The sequence below is a fragment of the Hoplias malabaricus genome, chromosome 1 (assembly GCF_029633855.1).
Source record: "Hoplias malabaricus isolate fHopMal1 chromosome 1, fHopMal1.hap1, whole genome shotgun sequence".
In the NCBI taxonomy this organism is placed as follows: Eukaryota; Metazoa; Chordata; class Actinopteri; order Characiformes; family Erythrinidae; genus Hoplias; species Hoplias malabaricus.
The window spans coordinates 30721689-30742207 of NC_089800.1; the positions used below are offsets into that span (position 1 = coordinate 30721689).

At 41.5% G+C, this 20519-nt stretch overlaps 1 protein-coding gene across 1 annotated transcript in view; it reads right to left on the minus strand.

The window, feature by feature from the left end:
- LOC136687575 (telomerase protein component 1-like) overlaps positions 1-20519 on the minus strand; it is a 76316-nt gene that overhangs the window by 19173 nt on the left and 36624 nt on the right. The window contains exons 3-26 of the mRNA XM_066662072.1: positions 17082-17677; positions 15836-16021; positions 15531-15680; positions 14903-15067; positions 13774-13914; positions 13269-13340; positions 12937-13058; positions 12567-12724; positions 11976-12085; positions 11071-11149; positions 10403-10598; positions 9596-9815; positions 8676-8828; positions 8138-8209; positions 7454-7575; positions 7064-7135; positions 6034-6180; positions 4882-5173; positions 3967-4088; positions 3737-3850; positions 2567-2684; positions 2164-2352; positions 1163-1350; positions 393-531 (exon numbers count right to left, since the gene is read on the minus strand). Of these exons, the coding sequence (XP_066518169.1) occupies positions 393-531; positions 1163-1350; positions 2164-2352; positions 2567-2684; positions 3737-3850; positions 3967-4088; positions 4882-5173; positions 6034-6180; positions 7064-7135; positions 7454-7575; positions 8138-8209; positions 8676-8828; positions 9596-9815; positions 10403-10598; positions 11071-11149; positions 11976-12085; positions 12567-12724; positions 12937-13058; positions 13269-13340; positions 13774-13914; positions 14903-15067; positions 15531-15680; positions 15836-16021; positions 17082-17677 (3923 nt within the window). The remainder of the gene's footprint in view (positions 1-392; positions 532-1162; positions 1351-2163; positions 2353-2566; positions 2685-3736; positions 3851-3966; positions 4089-4881; positions 5174-6033; positions 6181-7063; positions 7136-7453; positions 7576-8137; positions 8210-8675; positions 8829-9595; positions 9816-10402; positions 10599-11070; positions 11150-11975; positions 12086-12566; positions 12725-12936; positions 13059-13268; positions 13341-13773; positions 13915-14902; positions 15068-15530; positions 15681-15835; positions 16022-17081; positions 17678-20519) is intronic.

The window sequence follows — 20519 nt, forward strand, 5'->3', positions numbered from 1 at the left end:
GAATATCTTGACAAATGTCAAAGAAGGTTTTAAAGTTCAGTGACACAGGCTTTATGTTCCAGTGTTAATAAATATGTAGTCTTTTAGCACCATGCTAGCATTTCATAAACACAAACAAAACCAATTCTGTCTTCTCTTGCTGTAGGGTCTGATCGGACCTTTAATCAAAGTAATGAACAGCTATTAATTAACTAATTTATTCATTAATTCTCTATATCTTTTCTTGAATAGCTCATATGTTACTGCACAGTGTGTGTTGATCATCCTCTAGTCCTGTGACATAGTGAGATCGCAGGCTGGTTAGCGATGCCGTGTCTGGGTGAAACATGCTGCTGGGTGAGAAGGTGAAATGCTCTGAGCAGTGTTTCTCTCTGAAGTCCTGGTTGTCTCACCTTGGGAATTCGCTCTGGGATCCATTCAGATACTTGTCCTTGAGCGTCTCGCACTACGTCTGCTCCGTCCACCAGCACAGCTAACGCCCGGCCTTTCCTCGGCTCTGAGAGGTGGGAGAGCAACTCTGACAACAGCTCTCTGTAACAGCAGAGGAATAAAAACACAGCTCCTTAAACTGGACAGCACAGAGCAGGGGTTCTCCTAGCAGGGGTCAGCAGGTTTACATGAGTGGGTGAAGCAGAAAATAACACTGCACTTATTTTAACCATTAGAACCTTTCACACTTTCGCAAAAATGAGGTTCGCCTATAATTCAGATGTGCCATTCCACCTTAAATTGTGCCGCAATAGAGATGGCAAAAAATATAATGCAGTTATAGCAGATCCACCTGAAAGATAATTTGAAAATACTTGGTCTACTGCATGCAGTTTCTTGAAATGAACTTCCACAAGAACCATTCATCCATTCATTTATTATCTGTAACCTTTATCCAATTCAGGGTCGCGGTGGCTCTGGAGTCTAAACGGAATCACTGGGTGCTAGGTGAGAACACGCCGAACAATTTAGCATGTATGAGAAGAATGCAAACTGCCCAGATCTGTCACATCAGCCAACAGATAACCTTGATAACTAGCACCATGTGTAGAGAGATAGGAGAGAGGCTTGTGCTCTTAGTTTGTGCTTTAATGTGCATAATTAAAATAAGGTATTGTAAACGTACGAAAACTATCTTAAAGCAAAGTTAAACAATCCCCTCTTCTCCCCTCACCTGTAAGGTGTGCTGGTGGGAAGCTCCTCCTCCTGTTCTTTCTTCCTCCTCAGCCACTGTACGAGGCAGCGAAGGAGGTGCTTCACGCTGGAAGCCGATTGGCTAGCAGCAGTGGAATAGGATATGACATCACAAACTGGATGTTTTCTGTGTTTGTCTGGAGTTTGGAGCGCATGAGCCAGACCAGCCTGAAGAAAACACATCATAAAAATAAACACATCATACATCAGCCACCTGTCATTTACCAGGCATTTCACCGTTAAAACATCAATGTCATATTCCTTTCTTTCCTATCTCCATTCCTGAAATTTTGGAAAGAGAAGCTGATGTTTACAAATAATGTGACACCATAGAGGTGTTGGACTGTGAGAAAACTTCACTTATCTTTTTCTTATTTGTATATTATTAGTAGTATTTACTTATCTAAATTGTATCATCTTTACATCCCTCCATATGCCATTGTTTTTTTTAATTCCCCTGTTGAATTTTCTATTGTAAAAACTGACATTCAATTATTATTATTATTATTATTAGTTGTGAGGGCAGTACAGTTGTGCTGCAGGTAGTGTCTCTGTCACACAGTTCCATCGTTCTGGGGTTGTGGGTTCAAGCCCTGCTCCGGGTTACTGTCTGTGAGGAGTTTGGTGTGTTCTCCGTGTCCATGTTGGTTTCCTCCAGGTGCTCTGGTTTCCACCCACGGTCCAAAAACACACGCTGACAGGTGGATTGGCAACTCAAAAGTGTCCGTAGGTATGAGTGTGTGAGTGAATGTGTCAGTGTGTGTCACCCTGTGAAGGACTGGTGCCCCCTCCAACGTGTGTTCTTGTCTTGTGCCCAGTGATTCCAGGTAGGCTACGGACCCACAGCGACTGAATAAGCGCTTATGGTCAATGAATAAATGAATGAATGTATTTTGTAAGTGTGAGTTTGTGTGTGTGCGCGCTCGCATGTGTGTGTGTGTGTGTGTGTGTGTGTGTGTGATAAGGAAAAAATCTCCTCACCATGAAGGCAGTCTTGCCATCTCCATGACTGCCGTCCACCAGAAGTATTCCTCCTCTTTTCTGACACTCCTCGACTTTTTCCATCGCCGCCAACACCAGCTTTGCTCGGCCGTGGAAGTGACGCTGCTGGACCTCCTGATGAACCTCCTGCTTTCTGATCTCTGAGGTCAAGTCGGTCTCATCTTCATCCTGATCAACACATGTTTAATCAGAGGTTATATTTATATCTGGGAACAGTGGGCATCTGATTTGGAGACAGCATCCTGAACTTTATTTATCTGTTACAGGGTCCATTTTTAACATAAAAAAGTAAAAGTTCTTGCTGTCAAAACTGACTGTTGTAGTTGTTGTAGCTCCCAACTTGTGATAAATAGTGTTTTTTGATTTGTGTTTAAATACTGACCTCTATAAACAGTCTCTCTAAAGCTGCCCACAGATCCTCTAGCACAGCTCTGGCAAACTCCTCCAGACCTTTAACACATGGCTTTCCGTCCACAACTCCGCCCCACTCACATGAGTAGCTGCAGAAAACACACAGAACATAAAAAACAAACAAAAAAGCAATAACAAAACTGGGGTGTAGGATTTTTCAGATAAATTAAAGAACTGTCCAAATTAAAGGAATGTCCCTCAGCTCTTTTCCTGTTGGGCACTCTTGACTTTGGGCTTAAGTTATCTAGCTAAACTGAGAAATCCTTTTGGGGGTGTGGTTTGTTGTCCCTCTTTGGTTTGCCCCCGCCAAAGGGGTCACCACAGTGAATCAAACGATCCCAACACTTTTTAATGTGTTATACTTTTCATATGATTGAATATACCTGTCATTTTCCAGTGTGCCTTTGTCTATAGGAACTAGACCGGCTGCTTTGTTTGTGTTACTTTTTGTGACATCACAAATAGGGTGAAATCTAAGCAGGCTGTTTTTGCAGCCAGATTCATATCCACAAACTGTGTTTGCACACTACACATTAAAGTCAAAGCAAAGACAAAATGACCATGATATGGGCCCTTTAAATATAAATACATACATATAAATATACATACAGACTCATAAATAATTTACCTTCACTTTATCTGCAAAATGCCACATTTTCAAGAGGAGGCAGAAATATACATTTCTAATAAATTAGGTATAATAAGTTTCAGGTTTTGTGTGTGTGTGTGTAAAATCTATAATTCATACTCTCTCCTGATCTTTTGTCAGTTGTAGTAACTGTTGAATAATAATTTTATAAATAAATAAATAAAAAAACCTAAAAATGAAGTAATGTGAAAACAGCAAACGAAGAACTTATCACTGCATTTGTTATGAGCTCTTATCATTTTATTTTAATGTTTGTATTTTATTTATAATTTTGTAATAACTGTAAAAGTAATTAAATTTAATAATAATTAAATGGACTCCCCATGATGTTAACAACCACCTCTTTTTGCACAGACTCTAGTGCATTGGATCATTGGACAGCCCAAGACACCGGAGGAGAGTACTGAGTGTCCAGCTCAGTTCACAAACACTGGGCTGGCTGCAAATGTGCTGGTAACACATTTACACAACTGGATGTACTGATGTACTCACTTTTCTGTGATTTTAAACTGATTGCTTCGAATCCATGTTTTCAGCTCCTTCATCTTAGCTGCGGATTCACTGCTCTCAGATGTAAAGTCTCCTCTCCAGTCCACAGGAACAGAGCTAGACACACAACAGCATCACACAGTGGGCACAGCAGAACATGCAGCAATGGACTGTACGGCATTATGTTTGCATGAACCTGACACAACAGCAACAATGGACTGCAGTGGACGTACTTGGCCAGGTTAGGGGATCTAAAGTAGAAGAACATTCGGCTCTGAGCAGAGTCTGAATACAGAGCCTGAAACTGACGGATTTCCATCTCTGTGATGGACAGGCCATCGGGGGTGGAGTTCAGCTGGAAGAGAGGAAGAGAAATGACTGGCGACGGTTCTCAACATGATTTCTGTATAAATCAATAAGCCATAGGATCATCTCCTTGTCCAGAAGAGCACTGTGTAATTCTACAATCACAATCCGTGGTCCACATGTTGCTCTGCCTACTTTGTTTTCCCCTCGTTGTGCTGGTGCAAGTGGATCAGACACAGCAGTGGCGCTGGAGGTTTTAAACTCCTCAGTGTCACTGCTGGGCTGGAAAGAGTCCATCAACCAAAAACATCCAGCCAAAAGCATCCTGTGTCCACTGTTGAAGGACTAGAGGACGACAAACACACACTGTGACTTTACATCTACAAGGTGGACCAACAAAGTAGGTGTGTCTAACATATTGGACAGTGACACAGTATTTAAAAACTCCAGCAGCAATGCTTTGTCTGATCCACTCGTACCAGCACAACACACACTAACACACCACCAACATGTCAGTGTCACTGCAACACTGAGAATGATACACCGCCAAATCATACCTGCTCTGTGAGGGTCCTGAGCACTTAGGAACAGGGTGAAAGTGTGATAATTAATTATCCAAAGCAACAGATGGACTACAGTCTTGTATGGATTACAGTAGTTGTAGAAGTACACAGTGCTCCTGTGGGGTCGGTGAGGCTGAGAGAGTCGACAGGGAGCGTAGAAACAAAGTAAAGTAAAGTTAGGGCTGACCATTGTATGCGAAGTGAGATTGTTACTTGCAAACCAGGTCAGTCGCAGTTTGTATCTAAAACAGAGGACTGAACAACACTTCATGTTCTCACCCAGCTGTACTGAGGAAGGTCAGGGAGCACAGGCCGTGGCGGCACTTGTCCGTATCTCTCTCCCAGAATGCCGAGCAGCATCTGGCTGCGACACACCTCGGTCAGACAGAGCTGAGTGGCAAGGCTGGACTCTTCCTCTGTAACACCCCAGCGCAGTTCTACTTCCTGCAGGTAGAGGCAGTGTGGAGCGGCCCTGCGCCGGAGCTCTGGGAAAACACTCCGCACCAGAACATCCCTCTCTGAGTTCATATCACGAAATGTGGAGGAGATGAACACTCGCACGCCTCGCCACCTGAATATATGGAAAACGGGGGGAGGGACGTAAAAATGTTGATGAAAAAAACACATGAACTATGTCTCCTGAGATAAAAACACACCAAATATAACAGGAAAACTAAACGAAAAGAGCTATAAATAATAATAACAGACACAGAAACAGGACAAAAACTAACAGATGAATGCAATATGAAACACTAAGTAAAACAGACAAAAGAGGACAAAAATACAAAAATATCAAGAAAAAAATACGATGAAAACAAACACAAGATGAAGAAGAAAGTTAAAAATAGACAAACTTCAACAAATAATAGAAGAGAAAAACAGGATAAAACTAAAGAAAAACAGACATAATAACACAGAAATGTAAAGAAAAAGAGACAAAAACAAATAAAATCTGACAATCAGACAAAACAGAAAAGAAACCTAAAGAGAAACAGGCAAAAAAAGACGAAAATGAGAAGTAAAACAGGAAAAAAAGGAAGAAGGAAAATGCACAAATCTTGTAACTCGGAGCACAAGAAACACATGATAGTTCTGTATATTATTTCTTTATTGCTTTTATTATATTATTATTATTGTTTATTTGGCGGCACGGTCCAGGGACCTGGAGGTTGTGGGTTCAAGTCCCGCTCCGGGTGACTGTCTGTGAGGTGTTTGGTGTGTTCTCCCTGTGTCTGCGTAGGTTTCAGAATGAATGAAATGTTGTTTATTGATTTAATTGCATTTAATAATAATAATAATAATAATAATAATAATAATAATATGCCATAGTTCTCAAATTAGAAAATGATCACCAGCACAAGCTCAGATGCTCTACCGACGTTCTTCCATTAATCGAGCTTATATTTCACTATTTGGTTATTGCTGAGTTACCTGAGTTTTGGAGTTTGGAGCAGTGGGACAATCTCACTCTCTTTCTCAGGTTTAGCAGCGCCTCCTGCTGGAGGAGGGATATTGCGAAGTTTGTCAATTTTCTCGATGTGGTCCAGGAGCCTGGAGGACCCTCTTTCTGAAACAAACCTAAACACACAGCACAGTTTCAGCAATTTAATATAAACATACAACATTTTTCTGTTTTTATTAGCCCTTAGATATCAGGAAGTTATTTTTCAATGTTTATCAAATGTTAAAGTTTTGTAAAGGATATTTTTACGTTCACAGTTACACAATGAATAACATTTCAAATCTACATCAGCAAACAAATTGAAACTAATTGTTTCTTTCTCCAAAACAACACTGTACACACATTTCATCAATTTGAAATCATAATAATATACTTTATTTCATTTTTGTAAATACAAATGCGGACAGGAATTAAAGCTTAGAAACACACTACTTCAGCTCCTGGAATATGAAGCAGCTCCTCGGCAGGAGTTTTTCATATTCCATTGGCACATACTTTGATTATAACTTTGTTTTTTAAGGATAGTTTTTAAAACTCTATACTATAAACCATAATCTGTGATATGAGGCACTGTCCTGATGAAATAACCATGTACTTCTGGGAAAAAGATATCACTTTGACAGCAGCATATGTCTCTTTAATATCCCAATAAGCACCTCAACCAAGGCCTACTGTAAGAACCATCTACCACCTCGTGGGGAAAAAAAAGGTAAAACATTCAGTTCATTTCACCCATGCCAGGAACACTCTTCCCCCACAAATATTGAATATTTTATAAATTCTTCGTTCTTATTTTGGGTAATCGGTTTGTAAATGTGTTTATATTTAGAATACTATCGAGTTGCTCTGAGTCAAAATTGGAAGTCTTATTTTTTTGTTTTAGTGTCAATGGAATATAGCCCTAAGAGAATTAACACAGACTCCTGCTTGTATTGCACTGTAAAAAAACTTTCTTTGAAAATGGGATTGTATTTACCATTTAATGGAATTTGATCTTACCTGAGGATCTGCTCACTGAAGCCATACAGATACACACTTCTGGTGTCTCCAGGATTGCTCCGATATCCCATACTAAAACACCAGCAAAGAAACTGTTACTGCTTTTTTTTTTCCAGTGATTCTTCATCACATTTATAAAAGCAGCCACTGTTCCAGAGACTACAAAGTAATGTGATTCTTCATCTCATGTGAGATGCAACAAAATTATTGTGATACTAATGTGATTCTTGTCTGGGAAACATGGGAACATTTGTGCTGCTGTTAGTGTTTTAGTTATGGACGTATATTCCTATAAGGCTATAAGCTTGTCACATCAAATATCACAGATCCTTTTGTTTGTTTTTAAAGTGTTAGAAACTTGTTTGGCATAAGAAAGTCAATGGATCCCACCTTGATCTCAGCAGAATTGTGACCACTAAAGGATCGCTGGTGGTTTTCTTCTGGAAACTGTCAATTTGTTTACTCAAATTCCAATTTAGGTAGCGGTCATCCAACATGACTATATTGTCCACCTGACAGTGGGGGAGGGGGTCAGAGACAGACAGAGAGTGTGTGAGAGAGCGCAAAAGCATGAGACAGAGTGAGAGAGAGATGAGTACAGAGAAACAATGGGTAAGATGAGAGAGAGATGAGGACAGATAAACAATGGGTAAGAGAGATTTATTGGGAGAAAGAGTGAGAGATGGAGTGAAGGAGAGAGAAAATGTCAGAGTGAGAGTGTGTGCACAAGTATGTGCGTTTATGTGTGTGTGAGTGTATGAGTGATAGAGAGAGGGAGGGAGAGAGAGAGAGAGACAGACAGATGTGTTCAAATGATGTAGTTAATAAAAAATTCACAAAATTTTATAAGATACATTCTTATAAAATTCTTATTTCTAATATTGAACTGCTCTGTATGACCTATTTTCTGAATATTTTCAGACCCTGTAAACTAAGTTTTTTGTGTGATTACTACTATTATTATAATTATTATTATTTGAATTACAGGGGAATTGGGATATATTGGTGGCCCTCCCCTTATCTTAAGGTATCTGAGTGTCTACATGTAAAATAATAAACACATGGAGATTAGACCTTTGTTTTCTCTTCGATCAGTTTGGAGAAGAAGTCGCCGAGTGGAATATTCTCAGATGAACCGGGCTGGTCCTGAAGCAGAGGAGAAACATCACACAGCTTTAAAACGGGTCAGCAGGTCATGTCTGATATTTAATAAACACCAAAGACCTGAATGGACTGTGTCCACATTTATAATCACATTTAACACACCAACCCTGCCCTCATTCTGATAGGACACACAACTAGAACGGCAGCACAAGAGAAGAGGATTCACAATGTGTTTTTAAACAGCACTGTACGGTGCCAGGAGCGGCTAAAAATATCCAATACTAACCTCCTCCAAAAACGATTTTGTAACTGTAATTTAAAGGTTAAAAAACTACCTAACATTGCCAAAAACTGATTTGGCAGATTATTGACAGACCAGGGGAGAATATAAAGCACAGGAAAATTGTTGCCATCTCATTCTGTCATTCTCCTCCCCCAACTTCACTACCTGTACTCCTTAGTTTATTACAGTGAGAGCTCTGTAAATAAAGGAGAACTGGAGATTTACCGAGAGCTGCTGGCTGAGTTGCCTGACATTCTCCAGAAACACGTGAGATTTGAGCGTGACCTCTTGCACATCTGTGTCATCTGCTAGAAGGAAAATAGGATGTTCGCAGCAGGAGCTGATCATCACAGAGAGGAGAAGAGCAGCTTCACGAGGCTGAAACACATGAAAATTAACAGTAAAAAGTCAAATGGTCTTCTGGTCCAGAACACTTAGCAGAGGAGAGTCTACTGAACATTCATTTTTTAAATTAATTCATTCATTATTAAATTATTACTACTGCACTGAGACAGTGGACTACCTCACAGTGCACTAGAGTGACATGAAGCTTATGCCAAGTAAGTGGTTTTATTATTTAACATAATATACACAGTTTATTTGCTGAAACTACTATTGTATGACCTACACTGTGCACTACGCAATGTGGAGGGAGATATCTGAGTTCAGTGCATTGTCATAGAACCAGTTCATCAAATCCTGTAAATAAGTAAAAGTGTATATGTTAATATGGTTTGTACTAGCCTACCCAACTAATACATTTAAGGGTAGTACATAGTATACTTTAGATTATTAGGGTGTAGAACACAATTGGGACACGAGCTTTAATACTAATACAAGCTGAGTTTGTGTATGCGGGGGCCTTACAAATATTGATACTCCTACAGTATTTTGAGAAATTAGAGAGCTGCCTCAAAACTGCCAAAGTGCAGCATCCACCAGCAGCCAATCCACGCCAGTCCCCTCACCACACAGTGGCTATAATGTAGAGAGGAGTCGAGAGACAGGGACCATGCCGGTTTATTGAAGACAGGGATGATGAGGAGGTCAAAGAGAGTGAAGATAGGGGCAGATGTAGTTAGACATCAGGATCGCACCTGACTCTGGACCTGCCCTGGGGTCTTTAATGAACGAGCGTATCTCACCGTAGCTGAGAGATCAGGCTTGTCCGTGCTGTCCGAGGCATCTGGAGGGATACAGATGTCCCCTGCACCTTTCCAGCTGCTGTCCGTGTCCCAGTATTTCGTGAAGATGATGATCGTGTGGCCGGACAGTGGAGGGATATTGTATCTGCAGGAGATCTGCACAGCTTTCTCCAGGGCCTGCCGATAACGCTGCAGCAGTTCAGGAGTGTAGCGCTCCACCCTTAGGAGGAACAAGAGGAACAGGACACACACACACACACAAATATTAATACTCATTATTTTGTGTAGTTAATACCATATTATTTGCTTCCAAATAAAAAGCAGTGCATACTATTATAGTGGTGACACTGACGTGGTGGTGGTTTGTTAGTGTGTGTTGTGCTGGTACGAGTGGATCAGACACAGCAGTGCTGCTAGAGTTTTTAAAACCCTCAGTGTGACTGCTGGACTGAGGATAGTCCACCAACTAAAAACATCCAGCTGACAGCATCCTGTGTCCACTGATGAAGGTCTAGAGCATGACTAACACACATTGTGCAGCGACAGATGAGCTACTGTCTCTTTTTTTTTTTAACAGAGTGTGTTTAAAAACTCCATCAGCACTGCTGTGTCTGATCCACTCAGCACAACACACACTGACACACCACCACAATGTCAGTGTCACTGCAACGCTAAGAATGATACACCACAAAATTATACCAAAGAAAAGGGTGAAAGGAGGTGTAACAAAGTAGTTTGAGAAAGGACAGTGAGTGTATAGGGTGGTTTTAATGTTATGGTTGGTCGGTGTGCACTGAGAGATCAGACCTTGCTGTTTGCGTCTGAGCTTTTCGTTTCATGTTGTACATTCTGTAGATGACGGGAATTCCCAGAATTGCTCGGAGTCTCTTGCGACCGGCTGTGTCCCAGCTTCTTGTCCGAAAGCGTCTAGACTTGGGAATCCTCTTCAGAATTCCCTGCAGGATTTCCTTACAGCTGGAGACACGCTTCGCCGGACCACCCTCTGGAGAACAAAAATGCCACACCTTTATTTGAAGTTTTCTTTATTTAAACTTGGAACTGTGGAAAAAGTCACATTGTTTTCTCCTCCCTCAGTTAGACTTTCCTAACCTCCTTACCTGTCAGCACCATCCCCATGGGAAACACCCGGCGGAGGAGGCACTGCCAGGGGTAAGGAGAGTGACTGGGTGAGTGTGTGAAACAGTCCACAGGTGTGAGTGCGTGAGTGTGTGAAACAGTCCACAGGTGTGAGTGCGTGAGTGACTGGGTGAGTGTGTGAAACAGTCCACAGGTGTGTGTGTGTGAGTGACTGTGTGTGTGTGTGGCGCCCACTCCAGGTGTGTTCCTGCCTTGTTCCCAGAGATTCTGGGTAGGCTCTGGACCCACCACAATCCCCTGAACAAGTGGTTACAGAGGATGGATGGATGGATGAATGAATGAATGAATGAATGAATGAACGAAAAAACTTGTCTTACCAAAATTGTCAAGCTGCAAAATGACTTTATAGGCTGAGAGAAAGCGGAAGGGGAACTGTCGGCTCTGGATCACAGCACTCTGGAATGATAATTGAATCTGTTAAAAGTGTGGTTACTTTGACTAAACTAAATTCCAGATTATGGATCAACAACACACACACACACACACACACACACACTAAACACTAAACACTGACCAAAACAGTGCTAGAAGTCCATCTCAGGCAATCTGAATATTAATACTACACATTTTATGTAGCATATTACTTAAGAATGTCCTATAATTTTGCTCATAGCAGGAGCTATTTTACAAAATAACCTTTAAAAGCACATATTCTCCAAGAACACAGTTCTGGTCAAAACCACAATGCCCACAGCAGAATTCTCCCCCTGTCTAAACAGCGCTGTTCAGAACACAAGCTTTCAGCACCTGTACCTTTAAATGATAATGAGCTGCTCACTGTTCACCCCTCAATCCTGAGTACACAGCAGTAAGGAGTAAGGAGCAGAAGCTCTGTTTTTTTCTGGTTCTTCTCCAATCTCTTTTTCTCTGTTTTTACTCAATGCTTTTATTTCTCCACACTCACTCTGTTTGTTTTGCTGCGTTTAACCTCGTCGTTGTGCTCTCACATAAACGCAGGTCCGGTGCTGTAATTGGACAGACTCAGATGAGGGGGCGGGCACTTGACGTCAGAAACGGAGCAGAATCAGAACAATTCGTTTTCTTATATTTTCTGACTTAGGCAGCACACGGAAAACTGACAGGGGGGGTCTTGTTTCACAGTGTGTTGCTTGGTGGACTCCAGATAAACACTTTAATGTGAACATGCACTGAACAAGTTTTTTCATAATATGTCCCCTTATGTTATAATACTGCGTGTGTTGTGAGGTTTTGAGATGGTCACCTTCGAGGTCAGTCTGTTCAGGATGCGTTCATGGTGCTTCTCACTGATTCCCTGTGTGACCATGTTCCTCAGGTTTCTCAGCATGGCCATGAACGGCAAGGAGTTACTGTCTGTAAACACACAAACAAAAAATAAACACCCATCAGTCATAACATTAAAAACACCTGCATGTTTCTCCACTCATTGCCATGCTCTCATCTCCAGTGACCACACAATAACAGACTGTAGTCCATTGTATATTTCATTAGCTCCTTTCATCCTGTTCTTCAATAATTAGAACCCCCCACAGAGCAGATAATGTTTGGGACAATAAGAATTTAAACCCTTCAGTGTCACTGCTGGACTGAGAATAGTCCACTAACCAAAAACATCCAGCCTACAGCGTCCTACACCCTCAGACTTTACATCTACAAGGTGGACCAACGAGGTAGGAGAGTGAGTGAACACAGGGTTTAAAAACTCCAGCAGCACTGCTGTGTCTGATTCAATCATAGCAGAGAGAGGAAAAGAGTGAGGGAGGGTGATTTGGAAAGAAAGAGAGAGATGTGGAGTGAGAGAGAAAGAAACAGTGAGTGTGTTTATTGTTCAGACCTATGAGTTTCTCCCATGTTTCAGCCTTGTTTCCCTCTAGGCTCAGTTTGGTCTCCCAGGTGTTCGGCTGTTTGAGTCTCATGCGCTGACCTGCTCTCTGACTCTGCCACACACCGCTCAGTCCACTGCGCACAAATGCCCGCAGATCTGAGGGATACCTGACACACCAGCACACAAAACACACCGTATAGATTACATAATGGTAACATTGTTTATAAAAATCCCATGTTCTATATATACGTATTTAACTGATCCCTTATGTATAGTGTATGTATTAAATATTCATATGTAATACCACTACTACTTCTAATAATGTTACTTCTATCCTGAAATGACAGGGTTACACGGTTACACGCTCACACACACACACCTCTTTCCCAGAATGCCCATCACCATCTCAGCAGGGTCTCTGATGTGGAGGCGTTTAATCAGCTTCTTCATGTTAAACTCACTCTGCTTCTTATCCACAGCTGGACGCTCCGACATCTGCCACTGAAATGGTTTACACACACACACATAAACACTACAATATAGAGTTTTTAATTAATTAAATTTTCTTCTTTTAAGATAAATTATTTTCATCCATTAATTTAACTGCTTCACCCTACTCACACACACACACACACACACACACGCGCACACGCACATACGCCCATACATAGGCAGTTTTTCTGTTTCCATACAGAGCAGAAACACACTTACAAACTTTTTCAGGACATTTGTGTCTGCTCTGACGAGGTCCGCCCACTTCTGCCACTGCTCTTCAGATGGCTGCTGGAGACAGGAACAAAAACACTACTGTACTAACACACTGCTGAAGAAACACACAAGTTATATATAATAAAGCATAAAGCATAATTACAGCACAAGGTCTTAAATGCGCCTCAATTGAATGCAAGGGAATGTTTGTGCGTGCACATTTCTTGTACGGAATTATAACTTTTGTGTCAGATTCAATTTCGGAGCTAAAAACCTACAGCGGGTCAATTAGCATAATAATTCATTAATAATAATTAATGCTAGCTAATTCTGCTATGTAATATGTAACGTCAACATGATGACCTACTTGTCCAAGCTAAAATTGGACAGATAAAGACACTATATATTACTTAATGGCTCCCAAACATGGAGCTTAACAAAATGAATGAAACAATTAATTATTAATAAAATAATAATTAATTATCACTGACTCTGGTACAAGCATTACCTGGGCTGAGCTTTTTTTCTTCTTGCTGTGTTTACAGCGGTGTTTGCGTGTGTTGTACTTGGCGAGCTGATATTCGCTGAATTGTTTGAATTTATCCACCAGGGCTTTTTTAAGACACGAGGGCAGAGATGAGCTGAAACACTGAGAGTGAGAGAGTGAGAGAGTGAGAGAGGCATGATTATTCTGGTACCAGCCTGTTATTTGGGATGCCAATTTTCACACATGTGCTGTCTGCAATTATAAGCCTATTCGCCCATCAGCCTTAATGTTAAAGCTACACTCAGTGTCCATTCTGTAAACTCTACTGACCACACCCTATTACAGACAGTCAGCCCTCTTTCCCCATGTTCTTCAGCGTTCAGGACCCCTACAGAGCACGTAAGATTTGGGTGGTGGATCATTCTCAGCACTGCAGTCACACTAAAATTGTGCATTGGTGTGTGTTGTGCTGGTACGAGTGGATCTGCTGGAGTTTTTCAGCTCTATGTTCACTTACTGTCTCCTCTGTTGGAAACACCTCCCTCATAGTTCCACCTTGCAAGCACCTTCTTAGTTTCTAGAACTTGGGATTAAGATTATTCATAAATTATTTTCTTGCTGGAACACTGTGTATAGTATAGTCCTGGGGGAATGTTTTCTTGTTTCTGTCTTGTAGGCCATATAGATTAAGTGATTCTGATTCTAGACATAAAGTCAGAGACAGTAGCTTATCTGTCGCTTCACAGTGTGTGTGTTGGTCGTCCTCTAGTCCTTCATCAGTGGACACAGGACGCTATCGGCTGGATGTTTTTGGTTGGTGGACTCAGTCCAGCCTTAAAAACTCCAGCATTGCTGTGTCTGATCCACAAGTGCCAGCACAACACACACTGACACACCACTACCTCCACGTCAGTGTCACTGCAGCACTGAGAATGATACACCGCTAAATCATACCTGCTCTGTGGGGGTCCTGAGCAGTGAAGAACAGGGTAAAAGGGGGCTAATAATGTATTAGTAAAGCAACAGACATGCGGCAGCCAGTGTTTGCTCAAATTTAAATCTGAAACATAACCAAGAGCAATGATGAATTCTGCATGAGTTCCAACCCTGAGAGCTCCATAATGGCTTTGTATGAAGGCCCCCTTCTCACCATGCTGTAGATCCTGGTCACCTCCAGCCAATCAGAGGGCAGCTGCATGGCAGCGCAGAAGTACCTCCTCAGGTGAGCTTTACTCTGGGGTAGGTGGGCCGCCAGAGCCAGCAGGAAGTTGGCGGTGATGCGGATGTTCAGTTCCTGTCTGGTGTAGACTGCCACCTCACAGAGGAACAGAAATAAAAGAAGGTGATTAGTGTGGAGCATCCCAAAGGGACCAGATGGAGCTCCATCACTCCAGAACACAGTTCCACAGATCAGTGCCTTAATACACCGCTAGCCCACATTTGGCATCAGACAGTGTGACATTAGGCTCATGTGTAACTGCTCTATTCTGTTGGTCAATTCTCATCTATAAAGATAGATTTTCATGGACATAGAGCTTAGTCCCGGTTCTCCCAGTATTGGCTCTAACACACACACACACACACACACACACACACACACACACACGTTGTTATACTTGTGAGGACTTTCCATAGAGTTAATGACTACTGTAGCCAATTTATCATACAACTACATTTACCCCTTACCTAAGAAACAAAAATAAATTAGACAATAGACCAGGATATCTGCTCCTAACAAGAATATTACCACAGACACACACACACACACACACTCTTACCTTGAGGATGAACTCAGGGTCAGTGAGGGTGATCTCTGTGCCCAAGTCCTTTAACTTTGTCCAAACATTTTCCTTATCTGTCCAGTCATTAGAGTCCAGAGCAATGGTCTTATTCACCAGAGAGCAGCACACAACATTCAGCAGAATGTACTGAGGGGAAAACACACACACACACACACACACACACACACACACACACACACACACACAGAGAGAGAGAGGCTTGAACCCTAAATGGCGTAGTTTTCTAAGCGTTTGTCCTGATAAATCTGGCATAAAACAGGGTCTAGAAAGACACCTCTCACCTTCTTTTCCTTTAACGCTTCAGCTTTTTTATTAGAGTGTGGCTTCACCACTGCAAAGTCTTCCCCAAGATCAAGGGTCTGCTTCTCCTCCGCTTCTCCCAGCCTCAGATCCAGGACAGGAGGCTCTGAGAGCAGCTCTGTGGGCAGTGCACTGTCCATCTCCACCATGGCTTCATTCTCCAAGTCCTTTAGGCATGAACACACAAATACTGTAAACAATCACACACTGTTTTTTAATAAAACCTAAAAAACAGAAAACACAATGTTGAGCCTGGAGAAGTAACAACAGAGATTCAGTCATCACTATTACAGCACAGTGGTTTTGAAGCTGTAATTTTAAACAAGTATTACACAATTTTGCTTTAATAACATCCACCATTTTAAAATAAACACCACCAGGGACAGAAATGGATGTTAAAAAAAAAACAGCTTATTTGAAATTCATTTATATGAGGCCCACCAGAGCCCCTCTATGCATCCCCAGTTTGGAAACTGACTTTAAAGGAGTAATCTGTCATTTTGGTTACATTCACATTCCAAGCGGCATTAATCAATTCAGATTTTTTGCTCAATTTGGTGAAACTTGATGGTTCACATTCATAAGTAGAAGTGACCTGTATCTGGCTGTAATAATAACGAATCAGATTTGATATGTTCACACAGCCCTGAAAATATCAGATCTGTGTCACGTTAAGGCACAAAAATCAGACTTGAGTCACCTCAGCCTGGAAACTTGAACGTAGCTTTCACATGTGGTCCAACATCTGATACATATCCGATTTGTGTGAATGCCACATATGAACGGTTAAATTGGTTCAGTGCTCGGTTGTAAAAGCTGTTATTAAGGACATACATCATGCATTACACAGGGTTTAAGGACCCATTTGGAACACTTACATTTATGAATGTGAACCATAAAGACCCCCAAAACCTATATGAGCAAATATTTAGAATTGATTAATGAGGCTTATGCTCCATGGAGTGGGTTCCAACATGGGAACAGTGATTATACTGACACCTAATGGTCAGAGATTCTGTTTAAACAGCTGCCCCTGTGTGGGGACCCATTACATGGAACATAAAGTACTTCTTTTTTTCATATACAAACTAAAAAGCAATTTAATTTATTATCTCTGGGTTTCACTTCAGTGAACTGTTGTAAAAAGAATAATTAATTGCCTCTATGAGTACTGTTTTATTTGGGATTAAACTGACATATTGCTCCTCCAGCCTCTTGTTTGCGTACCTTGTCCAGTTCCTCACTGGGACACAGCGTTTCAATGGAGCTCACACTAACAGACTCCAACTTTCTCTTTCTGGAAAGAGTACACGGATTATCTGCAGGATGAACATCAGGGGGCGCTCCAGTGTGAAGCAGGGGAGCGATGGAGAGAGGAGGAAAGGAAGTGAGAGAGGAGGAGAAGGAAAGGGAGACAGATTTTAGCTGAGTGTTCTCAGTGGTGAGGAGGGGGGAGGAGAGTAGAGGATGACTGGAAGAAGAGGTGGAGATGGAGGAGAGAAGAGGGTGAGAGGGAGAGGTGGAGGAAATAAGATGAGAAGAGGAGGTGGAGAAGAGAGGGGGAAAAGTGGTGGTGGCAGTGAGGAGAGGAGAAGAAGAGGTGGTGGAGGTGAGGAGAGGAGAAGAAGAAGAGGTGGAGGAGAGGGGAGGAGAAGAAGAAGAGGTGGAGGAGAGGAGAGGAGAAGAAGAAGAGATGGAGGAAAGATTGGAGGGCTGGAGAGAAGGACAGGAAGAGATGGAGGACGATAGAGTCCAGGAAGGAGAGAAAGAATGAGTGTGAAGGAGAACAGTGGAGGCCTGGGCCAGGATCCTGTTTTCCAAACCTAGAAAAAAGAATAAATACAGTGTAATACGGTATTAAATCCAAATTATAAATATACATTAATACAAATTCTAATCAACCATAGGATCATAACCACTGAGAAGTGAAGTAATTATCTTTGATTATCTGGTTACAGTGGCCCCTGTAACTGAAGCTAATGTTGGAAACATCAGTGCAGAAATTTTAGAATTGCCCCGCCCCCTTGTCTGGGTCTGTCCAATCACAGAGCTGGACTCACGTTTATGTGAGAGCACAAAAATGATGTTAAACACAGCAAAACAAAGAAATAAGAGCACTGAGTGAAAGAGAATGGAGAAGAAAGAGAACAGAGCGAAAACAACTAAAAACCAGAGCTTCGTGTAACCCAGGTTATAAAAGCTTGATTTATTAAAAGAATATTTTATTATTAAAAGGGCACAAAAGTTGAGTTAGACTGAAGCTGAAATTGAATATGAAGCATAATATAATAATTGAAATATTATAAATAAATAAAGACACAAATATGTGAGTAACAGAAACTTTATTCACTTAAAAAATAATTATTTTATATATTTTTGAGAATATTTAATTTGTTTAGTAGTACGTCACACACTACAGCCAATAAGGTGATTGACTACGTTGATAAGCGCGGGTAATTCTGCTGATCTGGACCCAGTTCTTTCTTTTGGGTCGAGCAGCCGTCGTGAGCGGAGGGCATCTGCAGAGGAAAGGAGAAGGATAGATTAGAATTTGGATTTGTGTGGTAGAAAGCTGCAGTGTTGCAAGTAAACCCTCTTTGGGCTAGATCACCGAGCTGGTGGACCTGGGAAGCCCTCCGTGGCGAAGAGGAGTTTTATTAGCTGGTTACACTGAGTTTTGCATCGGTCAGGTTTTTTGGCTAGATTCGAATTGGACCCCCTTTTCTACATTTGATGGCGAGCCTCCCTGGATCCCGACCCTGGAAGCTGTCCACAAGTGCTGTGGACAACTCTGCTCTGTGAAACCCCCTTCTTTTCTATTGTTGCTGAACTTTCACTACTCTCCAGTGTGGTAGGAGAAACACGTACCTTTCCACAGACTGGACCTTTTTGCACATACTCAGTTCCAACTGCCACCTGTGAAACAACCGGACATTAATTACTCATATATACACACACAGAAAAAAAGGGATATTTTGATATTAATAGATATTGGTGTATAAATAGATATATAAATATATATTTTCTTATTAATATACATATTTTCCTACCCGGGTAGTAGTAAATAAATATTGATACAGATACAGTTATCCAATATATATATATGGTAATAACAGTAATATAAGGTGTATTATTTATATTGAATATTCTGCCTGTTTTTTGTATTTTATTTTATAATATTTTACTTACCTTTTTATTAAAAGGAGGCTAACCTCCAAATCTCAGAGCAGTGGTGCAGTGTCATCTCTTGCGTGGTGTTGTCCTTGGCTCCGTAGACGATCCTAGGTTTTTCTGATTGGCCCACAGTATTATTTTATATTTCTTGTTAATTAATCCCAGATACTTACCTTTGGTATTTAGCGCTGGTATTTAAATATTGGAATCTAGCTAAGTCACTACTCTTTTCTAGCAATTCGCTACATAAAACTTGGCGAGCCAGCCAGGAGCCTAGTTACGTTAAATACTCACTCAAGAGCAACACTGCACAACTGTCTAATCAAACTAAGTGTTTCACATGCTAAAAATGGAGTTCATTGAACATAACAGTGTAAAAGTCCCTAATTCCGTGATAGTTAATGGATTAACTGGGTCAGACTGTGGTGGAGAGGTGTTGACGTTTCTGAAAGAACATGGTACAATAAATAGGACACTAAAAGTGGACGACGCTAGTTCCGAGCTACATTCGCAGGTAATTGTAGAATACAGTTCCGGTTCTGCTTTGCAGACATTAGAACCCCTTCTACCCTACCGTTGTACACTCGCTGATAATACTGTGTGCTGTGTACGAGCACTAGCGGATGTTTACTCTCAGGGAGTGGGTAGTAAGATTACTCACACTTATGTAGGTGAGTTACAGAGAGTAGCTAAACTAAGTGGGAGGGATTTAGAAGCTATCCTACGAGAAGCCCTGGATCAGATAGGTGATATCATTGATACACCTGATGTTGCCGAACTAAAAAATGACTCTCATCCTGCACCAAGCCCCGACCAAACATCAGAGCAAAACCAGTCTGAAATTTCGTCCCAAGCCGTGTTCGGATCTCACCTGAAACCTACCTCTGATGACAGCAGGAGCCATCATTCTGCACACTCCTTGTCACCTGCTAAGCAGAGAACAGTTCCATTGCTCGATTCTTCTACATTTAATCCACCTGAAGTGCAGAAAGTGATAGTGGAGCACATCGTGAGAAGCGAAGAAAAGTCTCCATTCGCTGGTTCAACTGTGAGATTGAGAACCTTTTCTGGAAAAGTTCCCAAGCCATATAGCGAGGTCGACTATGACACTTGGCGTTCTCAAGTTGGTCTGATGCTTAATGATTCATCAGTCCCTGATAGGGAAGTAACGCGTAGAATACATGAAAGTCTTCTGTCCCCCGCTGCTGACATAATCAAGCACATTAGTCCAGAGGCTGCAGCTACAATATATTTGGAGCTGTTGGATTCAGCCTATGGTACTGTGGAGGATGGAGAAGAGTTGTTTGCACAATTCATGAGCACTCTGCAAGATGCAGGAGAAAAACCGTCAGCATACCTGCAACGTCTTCAGTCTGCACTGAGTCGAGCTGAAAGAGCAGGTGGGGTTAAGACTTGTGATATTAATCAGCAGCTCCTTAAGCAGTTTTGCAGAGGCTGCTGGAATGATAGTTTGCTAACAGACCTACAGCT